General features: G+C 51.9%; 1 protein-coding gene across 3 annotated transcripts in view; it reads right to left on the bottom strand.

The window, feature by feature from the left end:
* Positions 1-1,313: 1,313 nt before the first annotated feature.
* MRTFA (myocardin related transcription factor A) overlaps positions 1,314-16,802 on the bottom strand; it is a 159,426-nt gene continuing 143,937 nt past the window's right edge. For 2 of the 3 annotated variants that reach the window (XM_026657453.2, XM_024200402.3), the window contains 11 exons: positions 16,320-16,481; positions 13,887-14,062; positions 13,048-13,203; positions 12,158-12,411; positions 11,458-11,629; positions 10,070-11,161; positions 8,574-8,681; positions 7,037-7,201; positions 5,923-6,105; positions 5,084-5,144; positions 1,314-4,548 (listed from right to left, as the gene is read on the bottom strand). In XM_026657453.2, coding sequence (XP_026513238.1) covers positions 4,034-4,548; positions 5,084-5,144; positions 5,923-6,105; positions 7,037-7,201; positions 8,574-8,681; positions 10,070-11,161; positions 11,458-11,629; positions 12,158-12,411; positions 13,048-13,203; positions 13,887-14,062; positions 16,320-16,481 — 3,044 coding nt within the window. In that variant the 3' untranslated portion in view covers positions 1,314-4,033. The remainder of the gene's footprint in view (positions 4,549-5,083; positions 5,145-5,922; positions 6,106-7,036; positions 7,202-8,573; positions 8,682-10,069; positions 11,162-11,457; positions 11,630-12,157; positions 12,412-13,047; positions 13,204-13,886; positions 14,063-16,319; positions 16,482-16,802) is intronic. The other variant, XM_026657454.2, reaches the window with a different exon arrangement.

Raw genomic sequence — 16,802 nt, 5'->3', positions numbered from 1 at the left:
GGAAAATCTCCAAGAGTACAGAGAAGTAGATGATCCTGCTTCTCAGCAAGGACCTAGGGCTTCTAACAGGCCACCTCCCCACCTGACCCTCCTCTGAGAAGCACCACCAGCAATGGGAACCCAGCTCTAGTATCATTTCAGTACCAGCTACCGCACCCTAGAAGCCTCACTTTACAGAGGGGCTTAGGCCTCTTCCTATGCAGCAATAGCCCTCTGTGGATTTTGCAGTCCCCTGGGGAGTGGGGGGGGAGTGACTTGGTTTACTCACCCTCTCCCCCACCCCACCCTGGGAACTGGTTTCATGCCATGTTCCTGCATTATCTCATTGCACTTTGATAATTTGTTTTCTGCTTGATATTAACTCTCATATTTAGGTTCTTATTTGTACCCCCCCAAAAAAACCAGCCCAGCCTCTGCTCCAGTGGGGCCAGGGATCACTGTGGTACATATAAAAGCAGCCTCCAAAGCCATACTGACAGCCTGGTTTTCACACAATACTGGAGCAGCTTAGGTCAGGCTGGAAGCCCCTCCAGCCCAGGTCCCAAGGATTATAGGAGATGGGTTTGTTCTGCCTCATACACAATTTCTTTTACCCCAGGAGCACTGAGTAAGTGATTCAGGTGGGTGCAGGTACATAGACACCTTGCTCAGACTCCAAAGGGTGAAGTGATATGTAGAGTTCTGGGCAGAACAGATGCAGCAGCCATGGTGGTGTGAGCCCCCTAGGCAAAAACTGATAATTTTGTATCAGAAACAGACAGCCCAGTTAGTGCATAGAGCTAGGGCTAGTCCAGGCCATAAGAGAGAAGCCCAGTTCCAGCCTCCGATTCAGCAGTCCATTCCTGCCCGGAGGGGGAGGAAGGGAACCACCAGGAAAGTTATACAGCTGCTCTATAGCTCAGGACACATGGCTTCTCCAGCACACCATTGGAGTAGGGAAGGAGAAGAATGCACAGCTTTGCACCATGGGAGATGGGCACAGCTTCACTAACTTGTGTGCACACCAGCTAAACACAGAATAGTAAAAAGAAGCAATCTCCTTTGAATGGCACGTGCAATAAGACTAGAACAGCTAAGCCATGGCCATCTCCTCCCCAAACCACACAGAATTAAAATACCAACTCTCCTCCCAGAACAAGCAGAAGGGGCTCCAGCAACGCAAGACATGCTCCCCCACGGTGATTCGGGTACACCATGCCCAGCTGCCACTTATGCCTTGACATAGAGTAGGAGGGTGGCTGCACCTCCTCCCCACTTTCCCTCCAAGAACAGCTAGAGAGGTCTATACACATACAGAGATTCTTCGTTAATGAATGGCAGGTACCAAGAGGCAAGAAAGCAGCATGAAACCCCCTCCTCCACCCTGAGGCATGTCTCTTCCCAGGTACCACAGGGACAGACTCCAGACTGGGTGATACACTGACATACTCAGCTACTGGGGGCAAAGGGAATTGCTTGCCCCACCCTGTGTCTGTCCTACCATCACACAAGTTGGGTGAGGGGAATTCACTTTTTCCTATTAAATTTTGTTTCAAAGCCAGTACCTCCAGCCCTGGTCCTCTGAAAGCAGCACCACCACCAGCCAGCTTCTCCATAAGAGTCCAGTTGGCCATGCTGCCTTCTGCCCACAGCCATACACAGCAGACCGTCCCCGCTCCCCACCGGATCAGCACCTGTCTAGGGCAGAAGAGGGGCGGCTCCAAACAGCATGGCTGGTTCACTTTTCACATGAGGTGGTGAATGACCATCACTGACCAGAGACAGACCAAGCTTAGAAGGGGACTAGGATGAGTAAGAAGTATAAAGGCTTTAAAGCAGCCCCTTCCAAACTCAGCCATAATTACCAAAGTCGCTTGGGGTTGAGAAGGCCATTTCTAGGTCACATAAACTAAGATAAAATCCCCACCCTGCTGCAGCATAGGGAGCTTACAGGGGTAGGTCAAAAAGGGGATGGGAGGGAGACTGGGTGTTAAATTTCTAGTAAGAAATTTTTTTTTTCCTTTTACTCCTCTGGGACTAGGGCGAACATGGCACGGCCCAGCAGAGACCGTCCTGCCATTGCATCTGCTTTAGAGATGCCTGAGAATAGCCTTCCACACCTCTCCCGCCTCCCGGAGGGGCCTGTGCCAGAGCCCTGCCCTGCAATGAACCATCTGCCACTGCTGCAGAGCAACATGAGCATGAGGCTTGCCCTCTCCCCTTCATTTCTGTGAAGTACTGCAGCAGCTGTTTTTCCAACCCTTCCCCTGGGCAGCAGGGCAGTCTCCCTGTCCCCGCAGGGGCTCATGGCATGGGTGAGCGGTGAAAAGCTGGTCAGCTGACGCCAGGAGACAAATCTCTCACCTGAAAATAGCGTCACCCTAAGTTGCTTGTCTCTAATAGCCCACAGCACAGAAGGCCACCTCACGCACGGAGGAGACATCAATAGCTGCCTCACCCCTGGCTCCAGCCACCCAACAGCTATTCTCCAGCACTCAGCCTCTTCTGGCCCTGGGCAGCCGTTAGGCCCAGACAGCCCAGCTGTGCCTAGTGAGCCACAGCTGTAGCAGGGCTTGAGCAGGCTGGTGCTAATGACCTGACAGCAGGGAGCTTGGGCTGCAGGCTGAGTAGGAACCCCAGGGGACAGAATGAGCAACGGGCCTGATGCAGCCTGTGCGCTGGGATTCTTGGCCCACCCCCAGCGCTGCGGGAGGCTGGGGCCCCAATAGAAAGAGCAGGCTTTTAGCACCATAATGCAGGTTGGCCCAGTCTCCTTTTGTGCAATATGAACCCAGCAGCAGGCTTAGCCTTTCCTATGCTGCAGCCATGACTGTTATATCTGCTGCAGAGGGCACACCTACCCCTCCTCCCACCCAACACCCCATCCAGGATCAGCAGCTTCCAAAAGCCACACACACAAAGCTGAAGCCCGACCCTCCAGCATCCTAGGCAGGTACCTGCTCTACTGCGAGTAACAGCACCTCAGAGCTGGGAAATGGAGGCCACATAGTCTCCTTCCACCTGTGTGGCAGGAAGTTCATGTGCCCCTTTGACTGGCTCTCAGCATAGCCTGAGTTTTGCACTGCAGTGCCCTGCACGCTCCTGTGGCAATAGTTACTCCACTTTGCTCATGGCCTTGGCCCAGAGCAAGATGGGAGGGCTGGGTTTCCAGTCATGATCCCCTTCTCCCTGTTCTGGTTTCTCATCCTGGCTTGTGTGAAGGGCTTAGTACAGGGCCCCTAACAAGCAACAACCTGATCTGCTTGAGAAAGGGTATTTCTTTGGGCACTTAGCATCTGTGGCTGTAGAACTCCCCAGAGTGAGGGGTGCGCTGCCTGGTCATTCCCCCATGTACCTCTCTCCCCTCCAGCCACATGGCAGATCCTAACCTAACCCGTCCCTTGTACTGCCGCTGGTAGAAGGTGGCTTATTGCTTGAGCGTCCCTTTGGCCTGAAGCCTCTCCTATAACTGAGACCAGCGTGACAGCTCTGGTCTGCAGGAGGAGCGGGGCCATGGCTAACTCAGTGCTCCCCCTTCCTTAAACAGCCGCTGGGAGGAATAGCTGAGCTGCTGCCTAACACGAGGAGTTCTGTCAGTGACCGTTCACCCTTCAGCCCTCCCAGAACAGCAGGAACCCCTTTGTTTCCCAATTGCTTTTAGGTTGGCCCCTGCCACTCCCCTCTCCTGGCTCCCAGATGAGCTGTTCCCAGTTGAGCCAAAGGAGCAGGGGAGGCCTCCCTACCCTGCAGTGGTGACATTTCAGCTTTAGAGCCGGGGTATAGGCAGGGAACCCGCCAGTTTCAAACGTCTGCAGCCCCTGTCCCCTGAAAGCTATGGTTACTGCTCTGGTCTGACCTGCTGATTGTAGCCCCAGTGAGCACAATGACCCACCAACAGCTGTGCCAGCCCTTGCCAATGGTACGAGTTTCACTACAGGAGGTCACGACTGGGGGAAGAGTTTACACGCAAGGGGCTCATTTTTGGTTGATTGGCCTCTTCCCGCCCCATGCCTGTGCCCTCCCACCCCATTCCCTTCAGTGTCCATTCAGAGAGCTACAAGCAAGAATCCCAGTGCAGCTGCAGATCATGTCCATCAAGGAAGTCTGTGGAGAAGAGGCTGGGGACTGCAGTGCTTAGGGGAGCAAGGCTCATGACAGGGCCCCCCGAAAGCTCCAGCCAGTCCATGCTGTCCAAGTTACCCTCAGCTAGGTCCAGGACTAGTCCCCCAGTAGGCTCATGGGCAAAGTGCAATTCTGAGGTGTCCATGGGGGAAGGCGGGTGGTCCAGAATGGCTGAGCTGCTCAGCATCTCACTATGGAGGTCATCGATCAGGGACAAGGGTTCAGGCCCATCATGGCCTGCTGGCAGAAGGGGGAGGCCAGTGCTGCTCTCCAGGAAGTCCTCCAGCCGGCCTGCTATGACAGGATTAATGCAGCTAGTATGGCCAAGGGACATGTGCAGGGGAAGCTCAGAGGAATGGTGGCTGGTGGGCGGCGAGGCGCATGCTGGAGACACCGATGTCTCCTTCCCAGCTGGAGATGGCTGCTCCTTGAAATCAGCTGAAATCTCTGTAAAGAAAGAACACAGAGTCCCAGGGTGATGAAAGGCTCCAGTTAGTGGAGGTCAGATCCTTCAGATCCCTGAGCTAGAGCATCATCAATCCTGACACCGTGGGCCATACGCTGATCACCAACAGGGGTCAAGAAACCTCTCCCAGCTACACAGTAGGCTGGCTTAGGGGAGTTTTAAACCTGCCTTACAGAGAACCATCATGGGCCAGGGCCATGTGAGGGAGGCCAGCCCAGAGCAACCATAGGTCTGATGCAGAGGAGTTTTATGATATCTTATACCAGTGCCTGACAAGTCTGTTTCATAGTGCCATACCATACCCTGCTTATACTAGGGACAGCACCAAATGAAGAATAAGCAAGGGCCCAGGCCAGGGGATACGTACACTAGTGGCAAGACCAATCTCACCAACCCTGCTCCCTGTTGGGGAGACAAAGGGTGGGAGTCACACTAGCACATGAGCTCAGTGCTACACAAGCCATAGACTCAAACCCAGAGGTGACCAGCCAGCAACCTCACTGATTCTCTCCTCACCTCCACTCTCTATGAGGATGTCAAACAGGTCGTCCATCTGTTGGCTCGAACAGCCATTCTCCTGGGAACAGAGTGTGATGAATTAGACCCACACTTACAAGACACACAGTAACCACCAATCTGCTGACCTGGTCCTTCTCCTTCTCCTTCTCCTTCCCGCACTGACCTGGTAGGATGGTGCCTATAGCAGCATGGCACCAATGACCTCTGTCACCCCAAGGTGTTACTGGAAGAAGGGTGTTTATAGCAGTGTGGGGTCCTACCACCCCACCATGCCCCTGTATTATGGGTATATCTACACTGCAGCTGAGAGGGGTAATTCCCAGCTTGGGCAGATGTGCTCTTACTAGCTGTGATCAAGTTAGTGTGCTAAAAGTATCGGTGGGGCCACAATTGCATGGGCAGCAGGAGCTTGGATGGGATTGTCCTCGGCAGTTAACCGAATCCCTCGCAGCCACACTGATTATTTTAGCAGGCTAGTGCAATAAGGCTAGCACGTGTACCTCTACCCGAACTCAGAATTACACCTCCATCTGCAGTGTAGACACACCCTAAGCAGGAGGTAATCTTATCTCAGTCTCAACAGGCGTATGTCTCAAACAGTGAAATGGAAGGTGACTCCATTCCCACTGAAACACCACCAAGGAAATTCACCTTGACTCCTTGTGTGCAGCTCAAGGTCAGTTAGAAAAGGCCCCGTGTGTTTCAGTCTCTCCATTTCCTAGGCACCTGCCCCTGAATTCAGGGAGCAACGTCGGTGTTGGATTTGCAGAGGGCAGCCAACCCACATGCTCTCCAAGACGTTCCTCGTGGAAGCACAAGGAAGTGGCTGCTCTTACCTCATGGGGCTTTGGCTGTTGCTTCATGGCCTCTTCATAGCCTGGTGGTTCTTTCATCGGCACCGAGGAGCCAGGGAGAGGAGGTGAAGGGGTCCCAAAAAGGGACGGATGCTGCTGCTGCTGCTGCTCAAGGTCCATCTGGGATGGGGAAGTGGCAGCAGGAGAACCTGGCTGTGAGGACGACTGTTTAGAATGAAGGAGAACGGAGTGAGTAGGTAGAAAGCCCATTTCATCTCCCACATCATGGCTGCTCCCACATATCCTGGAGAGACCATCCCTTCTGTCTCCGCTAACGCTGGCAGAAACTGCACTGCTTCTGCTCTTCTCTCAGTATCTCTGCTCTTTCTGGCACTGTGTGCGTAGTACATCCCCCGTCCAGATCACAAATGAAAAGCCTCTGCTGGAGCACGCCCATGCCACAAACCACCACAGGACTGCACTGGGGTGAGGAGGCGCTCATCTGTTTGGGTGGGTGGATTCCCCCAGCACTTCACAGAGACACAGGAGAACTATCCCCACAATATCAATGTAATCTGTGTGCGACAGCCTAGAACCGTTATTTTACCCTTTCCTCTTCATAATGAGTCTGCTTTGGAAACACAAAACTATTCACAAAACACAGGCTGTGGAGAAGTCCGCAGGCTCAGATAGTGTCAGATCTCACCAACTTAGCAGCGGGGGTGGGGACAGACCTCAGAAGAGAGCTCTCCAAAGGAAACCCAAGGTATTACAGGAAGTGGTGTTGGTGACTCAGCACTGATCCAGTGCCACAGAGATGTGCTAAAAATACTGTGTTACGGCCTTAGCCTTTACTATGATCATTAAAGATCCATTCCACAGTTTGTTAAAGTCGGAATAATGGTCCAAGTACCCTGGAGGAACTCCAGCTCACATAGTTATACATGCTGCCTCTCTAAATCTCTCTGGGAGTTTAATCTGGGAAGGTATTTTTCACTTTCCTTCACTGTAACACTGTGGGCAGCAATGCTGGTGCAGAGAAGTGATCCCTGTATATCCAGCCTCCAAAGTCCCCTACGAGCCTGCTCTCTCAAAGTGAGAGAGCCTGAAACCTGGCACTGTGACATGGACTCCATGGGATATGCAGGGAAGCTACCTTTTTCGGCACACTGGGTTGGTTGGCTTTGCTAGGAGCGCCAGTTTTCAGAGATCCTTTGTGGAAGCCGTTGAGGAAAAAGGGCTGCAGGTTTGGAGGTGCTGAGAAAGACAAAATTGTGTGGGGCAGCTGCCCAGTGACCACTTGCAGACCTGGCTTCTGAGCCTACAGGGAGACAAAAGGATTAAGAGAGCTACAAACCCCTGCATGGCATGTGAGCTAAGATCAATCACATATTCTGGCTGGCCTAAGGAATTTAACTCTTCAATGGAGAAAGGTGCCTTTGGTTAAAAAACATTCACCTCTGTATTAAAGGCCTTATCAAACCCATGCACTGACCCTCTTCAAAGATGGTCCCACAGCACATGGGTAAGAGCAATAGAACAAAGAAGTTTGATCGCATCACTCAGACAAGGCCACTGCCTCCCCATTCATTTCAGGATCCAGTTCAAAAGTTAACCTCCTGATCCTGAAAACCCTTCATAGACTTGCTCTAACCTAACTGATGCACTAGGGAACACACTGAATTATCACCTCATCTAGAAGGGAGAAGATGCAGACCAGGAACTCCTGAGCGGTCACTGAGAAGGGTTATAACCTCTTCACACCTTGTTTCTTTATAGCATTACATCTCTGACAGCCAGACACAATCCGTAACCAAAGAAAAACAGTTCGGGTGGGGGGCAAGGAGGGCATCTCAACATGGATAATCAGGACCCAGGTTTTAACATGACACCTACTACTCCGGAAGGAGATTTCTCAGAGTTCATACCCCACCGCAGGGTGCAGAGAAGCCCTGCCAACCCCAGTGCAGTAACTGCCTTTTGATTTCAGTGGGATCCTCAAAGGGTAAGGAACTACAACATGAACAAGGAGGACACAATTCTGCCCTTTACTTGTTTACAATCACTTTGTAAGGACACTTTCACACAGTACTAGGTTGTTCAACTGCCGTGTGATTAAGGGTACGTCTACACAGCAAAGAAAAATCTGCAGCTGGCCTGCAGCTCAAGCCCCGCGAGCCTGAGTTGGCTGGCACAGGCCAGCCCAGGTTTTTCTTTGCTGTGTAGACATACCCTAGGGGCCAGAGCTAATACATTGTTAGGGATTCTCAACTATTCTTCATGCCATGAATCCCATGTTCAACCTCCTCAGATGCATCCCAGGATCCTTTACCCCAGTGCCTACTGCTCTTCTGTGGGAGTCACCATGGGAAATTGGCTCAAAGATGTATGGCACGTCTGACACCCCGAAGAGGACTGGTTATAAGTGGCTGAGCAAAGCTGCTTCAGCAGAAGGCCGGAGATATGAAATGGGAGCATTGTGCAATCCCCATTCATTCCCCCCAGGGCCAGCTCCCAGGCCGAGAACCAATGCACTATGCATGGGGAAGGAAACTGCAGTGCAGTGGGGTCTCTCCCTCTGTAGTGATGGTCTCAGAACTGATCTGTCCACGTGCTCCCTTTCCCCTCTGCGACTCAGCCAACCACCAGGCAAAGGGAAAACAAGGAAGGAATGCAAGCATGTGGTCAGCTACCTTCCTGACGGGCTGGTTCAGTAGCCTGGGAGGCTGCTGCTGCGAGTTGCTTGCAGGTAGCTGACACGGTGGTTGGCTGGATAGTTTAGTGGGTGACGACTGTACTCTCTGAGAAGAAAAAGATGAATGAAAACAAAGCTATTTGCTGTACTATTTGAGGGGGTTGTGGAGGCTGGAGGGAGAAACAGGGTTTAGTTTTCCTGAAGCTAAAATGAAGTTAAATGTATTTCCCAACCCTTACATCTTTAGAAAATTCACTTGTTAGTTTCTCCCAGCAAGAAAATTGGAACACTGCCTACTATTAGGTACACAGGAATTGCCAGGCCGAATCAGGACCCGGTCTCTGAGAGTGACCATTACTAGCAGTTTCTGAGGAAGGTGCAAGAAACGGTTCAGTAGTCAGTTATGGGAAGAACTACTCCTATTTCTTCCTAACCCCGAATAGTTAGAGGTTGGCTTATACCCTGAAACTTGAGGGTTTCTGTCCCTGACTAGACTTCTGGAGTCGGTGTTCAAGGTACTTTTGTTAAATGCTGACTTGTCTCCCACCAAAATCAAAGGGGAAAATTATTTGGGCTGGGCTCGTCTCTATCCTCTTCAATGAAAGGCCTTGCTTTCTGTCAGCTCCACTACAGAGTGGCACATGGAAGAACAAAACAAAAGATCATTTAACAAGACACACACTCCTGTTCCCAGGGCTCTGATTTCAGCATTCAAACCTCAATTAGACAAAGTCATCTACTGGAAAACTCGAGCTACAATCTCTTTTCTCTCCACAGTGACGAGTGGTGGAATTCCCACTGCCTTTTACTATAGCGTAGTAAAAACCTGTCTGCAGTGTTGTAGCTTTGTTGGTCCCAGAATATTAGAAAAACAAGGTGGGTGAGGTAATATCTTTTATTGGACCAACTTCTGTTGGTGAGAGACACAAGCTTTTGAGCTTACACAGAATTCTTCTCCTGGGGACCTGAAGAGGACCTCTGTGTAAGCTTGAAAGCTCCTCTCTCTAACCAAGAGAAGTTGGTCCAATAAAAGATATTACCTCCCCCACCTTGTCTCTATAGTAAAGACTTGTTCTTTCACACCCTTTTGGACCAGGAATCAGCCTTCCACATCAGACCATTGGTCTGCCTAGCCCAGTGTCCTACCTGTAACTGTAACCAGAACCTGATGATTTGGGGAAGGCTAAGAAGCCTCTAATGTACCTAGTTAATTATGCAACACTGTACATGAGGTTTGTGTGCATGGAATTTCCTCCCATCCCCTGGCACTGATCTGTTTTTGCCCTGAAGCAGAAGATTAGATTACACTCATCTTGGTTTCCATAGCTACAAATTTTAGAGCCAGTCATAAGATCATCCAACCATTTTAATTTGTAAAATTAATTTCCGAATTGTGATGTCACTCTGTGGTAAAATGAGCCCCCCATAATAATGACCAGGGACTTGCAGAGCAGGACTAGACTGCCTAGCATGGGAGCGACAGTGCAAGCCTACCTGCAATGGTGTGCAGCTATTCCCCTGTGGTGAGAGGCCCCGCCTCTCAGCATTCTGATTGGTCACTGTAAGGACAATGTGGGTCCCTGTGGAATCTGTGATGAGGGTAGGGGGAGGGGCCCCCTTGATGAGGTCACTCAGGGGACCCCCTTGCTGACCAAGGAAGAGCTGCGGGGTGTGGGACTGGCATGGTGGCTCTGTTTCTGCTGTCAGCACCTCCTGTTTCACCATCACCGCTTTCTTTGGCACTGAGCTTGGATCTGAAGTGTCCATTTGGCTAGTGGTGGACACAGGGTTGAATTGATCCGTTTGGCCATCAGGCGGCCCTGCAGACTGGCAACTCGGAAAACCGTTTTCACTCTTAATCTGGGTGCCAAAAGCCACTGGACTAGAGGCAGGGACTACTCCGGTTTCCATGGCTAGTAGTGGCTGCTGAGACCGTTTCTCCTGTTCTAGCTGCAGCCTCAGCATCTCCACCAGCTGCTGCTTCTGTTTCAGCATTCGGGTGAGTTCCTCAATCTGCCTGTCCTTCTCCTGCAACATCTGATCTTTATCCTGGACCTCCATATCCTTGCTGCTGCTGATGCTGCACCGCTCCAACCTGGGTGCTGGATTTAGGCTGCAGGAGGTAGCCTTAGAGCTCTCTTCCTTCATCAGGAACTGCACTGGAGATGCCTGCAGGGTAAGCTGGGTCAGAGGCGAAGTCACCGTCTCTCCAAAGGCATCTCCAGTGGCAGAGTTCTCATCCCCAGTGCTCATCTGTGAACGCTCTGAGGGGGTGGGCGAAACAGGTGGTGTTGAGCCTGTGCTCCCAAACTTCATCATGCCATTGCTGGTGACGGTGGCCACAACTACCTCTGCTGGTGCAATGCCAGTAGTGACCAGGGCCGGCCCAGTGCTCAGCCTAGCAGCTGGGAAGGCTACCACCACCTCAGCAGCTTTTGGGAGGATGGCTGTTGCACTGGGCTTGGGATTGCTGGCTGTTTGGCTGCCATTCTGCTCCTGGTAAGCTCTGAGCCGCTCAATCAGGTCCGTCTTGGTGCCTGAGACAGGCAGAGCCCTCATCTTCAATTCTTGCTTCAGCTCTGCCACCTAAGAAGGGGAAAACTGTGTTACAACTAAAAGAAAACCCACCGCAACCGTACCTGCCTTTAACACATATGTGAGTCATGAGACAAGGGACTGAACTGACAACCCGGCCGGCTCAAGGGTCCTTTATTCCCACACCCCAGGTACAGCAGCAATGCAAGCTGCCACTACATACTGCCCTCTCAGTGTGCCTCAGCCCGGCTCCGGAGCGGCCACCTCATTCAGTCCTTGCCTTCTCAGCTGACAATGCCAATAAGGGGCCAATTAGTTTTAGTGCTGATGGCGGCATGGACATTTACCTTCATTTCATCTAGGTTGGTGGGGAGAGGGCCCGGTTTGCCCACTGTGGCATTACTGTTTTGTCGCATCAGCCCACTAGAACTGGAGGATACAGAAGATGCGCTGCTGCCGGTAGCAGAGAGACTACGCATGGCAGGGGCACTAGTGCCACTCTGCTGCTCTCCTGGAGGCCTGCAGGAAGAAAAAGTGTGGATGTCAGAATCAAGGTGGAAGGGATCTTCATAGCCCACCAGCTGTGCTGAGAAGCCCAACAAGGACATTTGCAGCACTGTGTGCCTGTGGAAGCATCTAGGGCACCAGCACCCCCAGTGTTAAAGCATGCCAATAAATACCTTCTGACTGTACCGAGATACTCCACTCTGGCCACTGAAAAACCAACTAACTTCAGCTGCTCTTGCCTGACAGATTCACTCAACACAGACCACTTCTTGAGGGTGACAGTAACTTGACAGGATTTACAACTCCTATGCCTCACACCTTCAGAGCTCAATGTGCTTGGGATCTGATGAACTTACTAAGGGAGCGAGTCCCCCGCAAGGGGTGGGGAGAGGCAGGAGAGGATCGTGGGCAGTGCAGTAAGTCCCGTCCTTTGGCAGGGCAGATAGGATGGTCTGGTAGCTAGTGCAGCTCATGGAGACCATGAGTAGGGATGGGAGGGCAGGGGGTTCCATACGGATGAGTAGTGTTGTGCGACCGTACTTTGGTGGGGCTGGCAGGATGGTCTGATAGTTGTAGTGCTGCTGCTGCTGCTGGTTGAGGATCTGGAGCTGCAAGAAGAGCTGTTGCTGCTGCAGTATTTTGGCATAGGATGAGTCCATGGGGGGAGCCCCTTTGTCCTGCTTTTGGTCCGGGGGGATGTACTGGTGGTATTTAAGCTTCTTGACTTTCGGCTTCAATTCCTTGGCTTTTTTACTGCGCTGAGACTTCTCGCTGGCAGACTTGGGCTGGCTTTGCTATTCAATGAGAGAGGGAGGGGAGGAAGAAAATAAAAATAGATGTAGCAGATGCACTGGGATAGCATTAACATCTAACCAAAACCTGCAGGCAAACCAGGCTTTTTACTTCAAAACCCTCTCCAGATTTGACTCCGGGGCCTTTCCACATTCTTAAAGCAGGAATAATAGTACACACTCAGCAGCTCGGCTAGCTCCAGGACCTTACACAGCACCAGAACAAGGGTACAGAGTCAAGAACACAAGAAGGATTACCACAGCGCAACAGACCATTGAACAATTAGCCCAGACTCCTTCTCCCTGACCATGGTCAATGCTAGATGCTTCAGAGGAAAATTTTTATATCTAGGACCCTTGGCAACTGCACTATAATATGTTTGGAAGGGGGGAGACACCTTCCTGACCTAATCCCTGTCTCAATGAGCTCCTCTCTAACTGAAGAAGATCTAGACATTGATCCATCTCAAGCCCGGGGAAGGTCCTACAAGTAGAAACCAGGGGGAGACAGTGAATGATGAAAGATGTTCTTCCAGCACCTCAGCATCTCTTAGTCTAACACTCCCACTCTCTACCATCCCCAGAGCAGCCACGTTAACGTCTATACAAATGGAGTGACATCCCCCACCCCCCCCATACCTTAATGAGCGTTGGTGGGGGCTTGGCAGCAGGAATAGTGGCTCTGTTGGCGAAGCTAGGAGGCAGCAGAGGTGGTGGTGGAAGAGGAGGGAGTGGCTGTTCAGGTAGGAAAGGTGTTTCATTGGAGTCTGCATTGATCTGTAACTGGGACACAACCTGCAAGGGGAAGAAAGAGCATCACCCAGACACAGACACACAGCTAAACGTTTTCTCTCCACTGTTACAATGTTGCCCTCATTTCAGAAAGCAGGGGGCTGTAGGAGCATTCCACTAAAGTTGCTATGCACAGGTTACCAGCCATTAAATGGCCACCTGGCTTCTTAATCCACTCCCTGAGATCCTCTTGTCCAGCTTGGGGAGAAGCACGCTTCAGTGGGATCAAAGCATGCTAGAACAAGGAAGGAATCAAAGCCCACTTCTAACTCTATGCCCCTCCTCCTTTTGCCTCCCAGGAACAGTCACATACACTTAATATACACGGCATTACCAAGCAACCATTCCCACTACCAATCCCCAACAGGGCACAACTAGGTGCCCTCTCCTATCACTTCTAGGGAATCACTGGAGGCCCATTCCCACTGCAGCTACCCACAGGGGCACCACTGGGCACCTGACACATGGTTTTGCTGGTACCACTTAGAACCTAGACATCTCATGTGACTTCAGTGATATCTCACTGATGTACTACTGAGGAACAAATCAGTCTCTTAGCAGTGACACCTTGTAGATGTCTCTATGCCTCATCCCTCATTCAGGGATCCAGGCATTTGCACTGCCCCAATCTAATAAGGGTTCTGAGGTCCCAGAGAGCAGCAAGAGTCAACACTCAGCATTGTTACCTGAGCTGTTGATGACACAGTGGTGCTGGGAAGCGGCTCACCAATCCGGGCGTCCATCGGTGATGGTACAGACCCCTGGGACTCATGGCTGGCTGGCTGCTCTGGGGACAGGGCATCACTGCTGTCCTCGTCAAAAGAGGAATTGTCTGCAACCTTTGGGTAGTTCACCTGCCCAACTGAAAACAAAAGGTAATTTCAAACACTGAATATATAACAGTCACCACTGGCCAGCGGGGGGGGCAGGCGGGGCAGGCTGGGCTGTCTGTTTTAGCTTAAATCCCAAACCCAAGAGATAAGAGAATAAAGCACAGACCTGAGCCTTTCCAGGGTGCTTCCATTCTCTCTGCGGAATCAATACTATTGGTCAACAGTATCAAGTGCTACAGAGTAGTCTCGCAAGAGTATGGAAACACTTCCCTTGTCTATGGACAGCGTCATCCACTAGAACTGTTGCTGCTTCTACCATACCCTGAGGCCTAAAGGCTGACTGAGAAGGATCCAGGGCAATGGCACCTGACAAGGGGCATTGGGGACTTGGTTTGGTGGCGTCTCAATTAGGGAGGTTAGGTGTTAGTTTGCATTATCTAGTCTCAAGTAATGATTTCTTTAGTGTTGGCCAGCTGCTTGCTATAGGATAAGACGGGGCGGGCAAACTTTTTGGCCTGAGGGCCGCATCGGGTTTTGTAAATTGTATGGAGGGCCGGTTAGGGGAGGGGGTCGTGGCCCGGCCCCCACCTCCTATCTGCCCCCCCATACACAGGACTCCTGCCCCATCCAACCCCCCCCGTTCCCTGACGGCCCCTCTGGGACCCCTGCCCCATCCAACCACCTGTCTCCTGACTGCCCCCGGAACCCCTACCCCTGACTGCCACCTGCTACCCCATCCAACCCCCCCTCCTTCCTGACTGCCCCCCGGGACCCCTGCCCCCATTCAACCCCGTTTCTCCCCCGACCACCATCCACACCCCCGACCACCACCCCGTACTCCCCTGCCCTCTATCCACCCCCCTCCTCCCCGCTCCCTGCCCCCTTACCGCACTGCCTGGAGCACCGGTGGCTGGCGGCACTACAGCCGCGCCGCCCGGCTGGAGCCAGGCCACGCCGCCGGCGCCGCCAAGACACAGCACAGAGCACCGGGTCAGGCCCGGCTCTGCAGCTGCGCTGCCCCAGTAGCTCACAGCCCCGCCGCCCAGAGCATTGCGCCGGCGGCAGAGCGAGCGAGCTGAGGCTGTGGGGGAGAGGGGACAGCAGGGGAGGGACCGGGGGCGAGCCTCCCGGGCCAGGAGCTTGGGGGCCGGGCAGAACGGTCCCACGGGCCGGATGTGGCCTGCGGGCCATAGTTTGCCCACCCCTGGGAAAGGAAGAAGGATCTTCCTCCTCAAAGGAGGTGTTGACAGTTTCTGTTAGTTGGGATCCCAGATGTTCTCTACTCTCTTTTTCCAGACACAAAGGGCAAGGGTCAATCACAAGAGGTGGCCCTAACTGTTCCTCGGACTTCTATCTGTACATATACGTTCCCCTCCAACAATAGTATCTGTGTGTCCCACAAACATTAATTTATCCCCAAGACACCCCTGTGAAGCAGGGAAGTATGATCACCCCCATTTTAAAGATGACCAGCTGAGGCACAGAGAAAATAAGTGATGTGCCCAAAGAGCCAGGAATTGAGCCCAGATCTCTCAAACCCCAGCTCAGTTTCTTAACCACAAGATAATTCTTCCTCTCTTCCTTGACAGTGAAGCCAGGCTTGCTCCTACCCCAGCCCTGCCCCTCTCAGTGAAACGTATGCACCCTTGCTCACGAGCATGCCTCCATTAGTCTCTGAAGGAGGCGGCAATTCCTTCAGTGACTGCCCAGGCTTCAGCAGGGTGCGGCTATGTTTCATACAGCCTGCCCAATTAGGAGTGGGGTGATATTCCTCAGCATTTCTTTTCACCCCTGCCATGGCACTGAAATGATTTACATCCGTTCCTATTTATTTTCAAAGGAGTTGAATCCTCTGAAGATTTTAAACCAACAGAAAGCTTTTGTTTCCACACATCTGCTCACTCATGTGCCCTGTCTCCCCTCCCTGATCTGACTCAGTCATTGGGTTCTCTCTGACGAAGGGTTAAAGACATTTGTTATACAGACAGAGTGATTTTCAGGAAGAGAGGGAATGCACAAGTTAGGAAACACAATCACACAACAATTCTTCAGTCCTGGGGTTTGGGGATCAATCTCATTTTATTCTGGGAGCCCAGCATTCCTTATAATCTAGAGTCTCTCCATTGCTATCCAGGCTGGGAAGGGAGCTTTGCATTCCAGAATCCTAGAACTGGAGAGGCTGAAGTTTTGGCATGGGAATGAAATCTCATGGTATTTTTCCCATAGAGCAAAAGGATGGGTTACCTGAGAGCCTCCCCAGAAATACACATCCCCTACCACACTTACCAATGATGGCTTCTTTCAGGCTGGACTCCACAGGAAGGATGTTCTTCTCCACCAGCTCCATGGGACCCGGCCTCTGGGATATCTTCTCGTTGAGGTCGTCTGCCAGTCTGGCTCTCTTCAGCTTCAGCTGCTTGGCCTGCAGGGAGGGTTCAGCTGAGGTCTCTGGACAGAAAAGAAATGAAGATGGGATCAATCCTGGGATGCCCAGTGTGAGCATGCTGGCATTACTATGCTTCCATTCAGGAAGAAAAGAGCCTTGCTCTCTGACACTGGATGGGAGACACTCCCTCCACTCAAATTGGTGTCACTCAATTCACGTTCATCTTTTCCTACTTGCCTTGTATCCTTCATATATGGAGTATGCTATTCCCTCCCTGACCCTGAAATTGGCCCCACACTTGCCAGCTGAACCTTCCATTGCCCCAATCCTTTGGGCATTTAAAACAAATTCTTCTCTGGTCAGCAGAACAGTCAGCACGCAGC

Source organism: Terrapene carolina, unplaced genomic scaffold (genome assembly GCF_002925995.2).
Source record: "Terrapene carolina triunguis isolate 2854851 unplaced genomic scaffold, T_m_triunguis-2.0 Scaffold247, whole genome shotgun sequence".
Taxonomy (NCBI): domain Eukaryota; kingdom Metazoa; phylum Chordata; order Testudines; family Emydidae; genus Terrapene; species Terrapene triunguis.
This window is presented reverse-complemented; position numbering and strand designations above follow the sequence as displayed.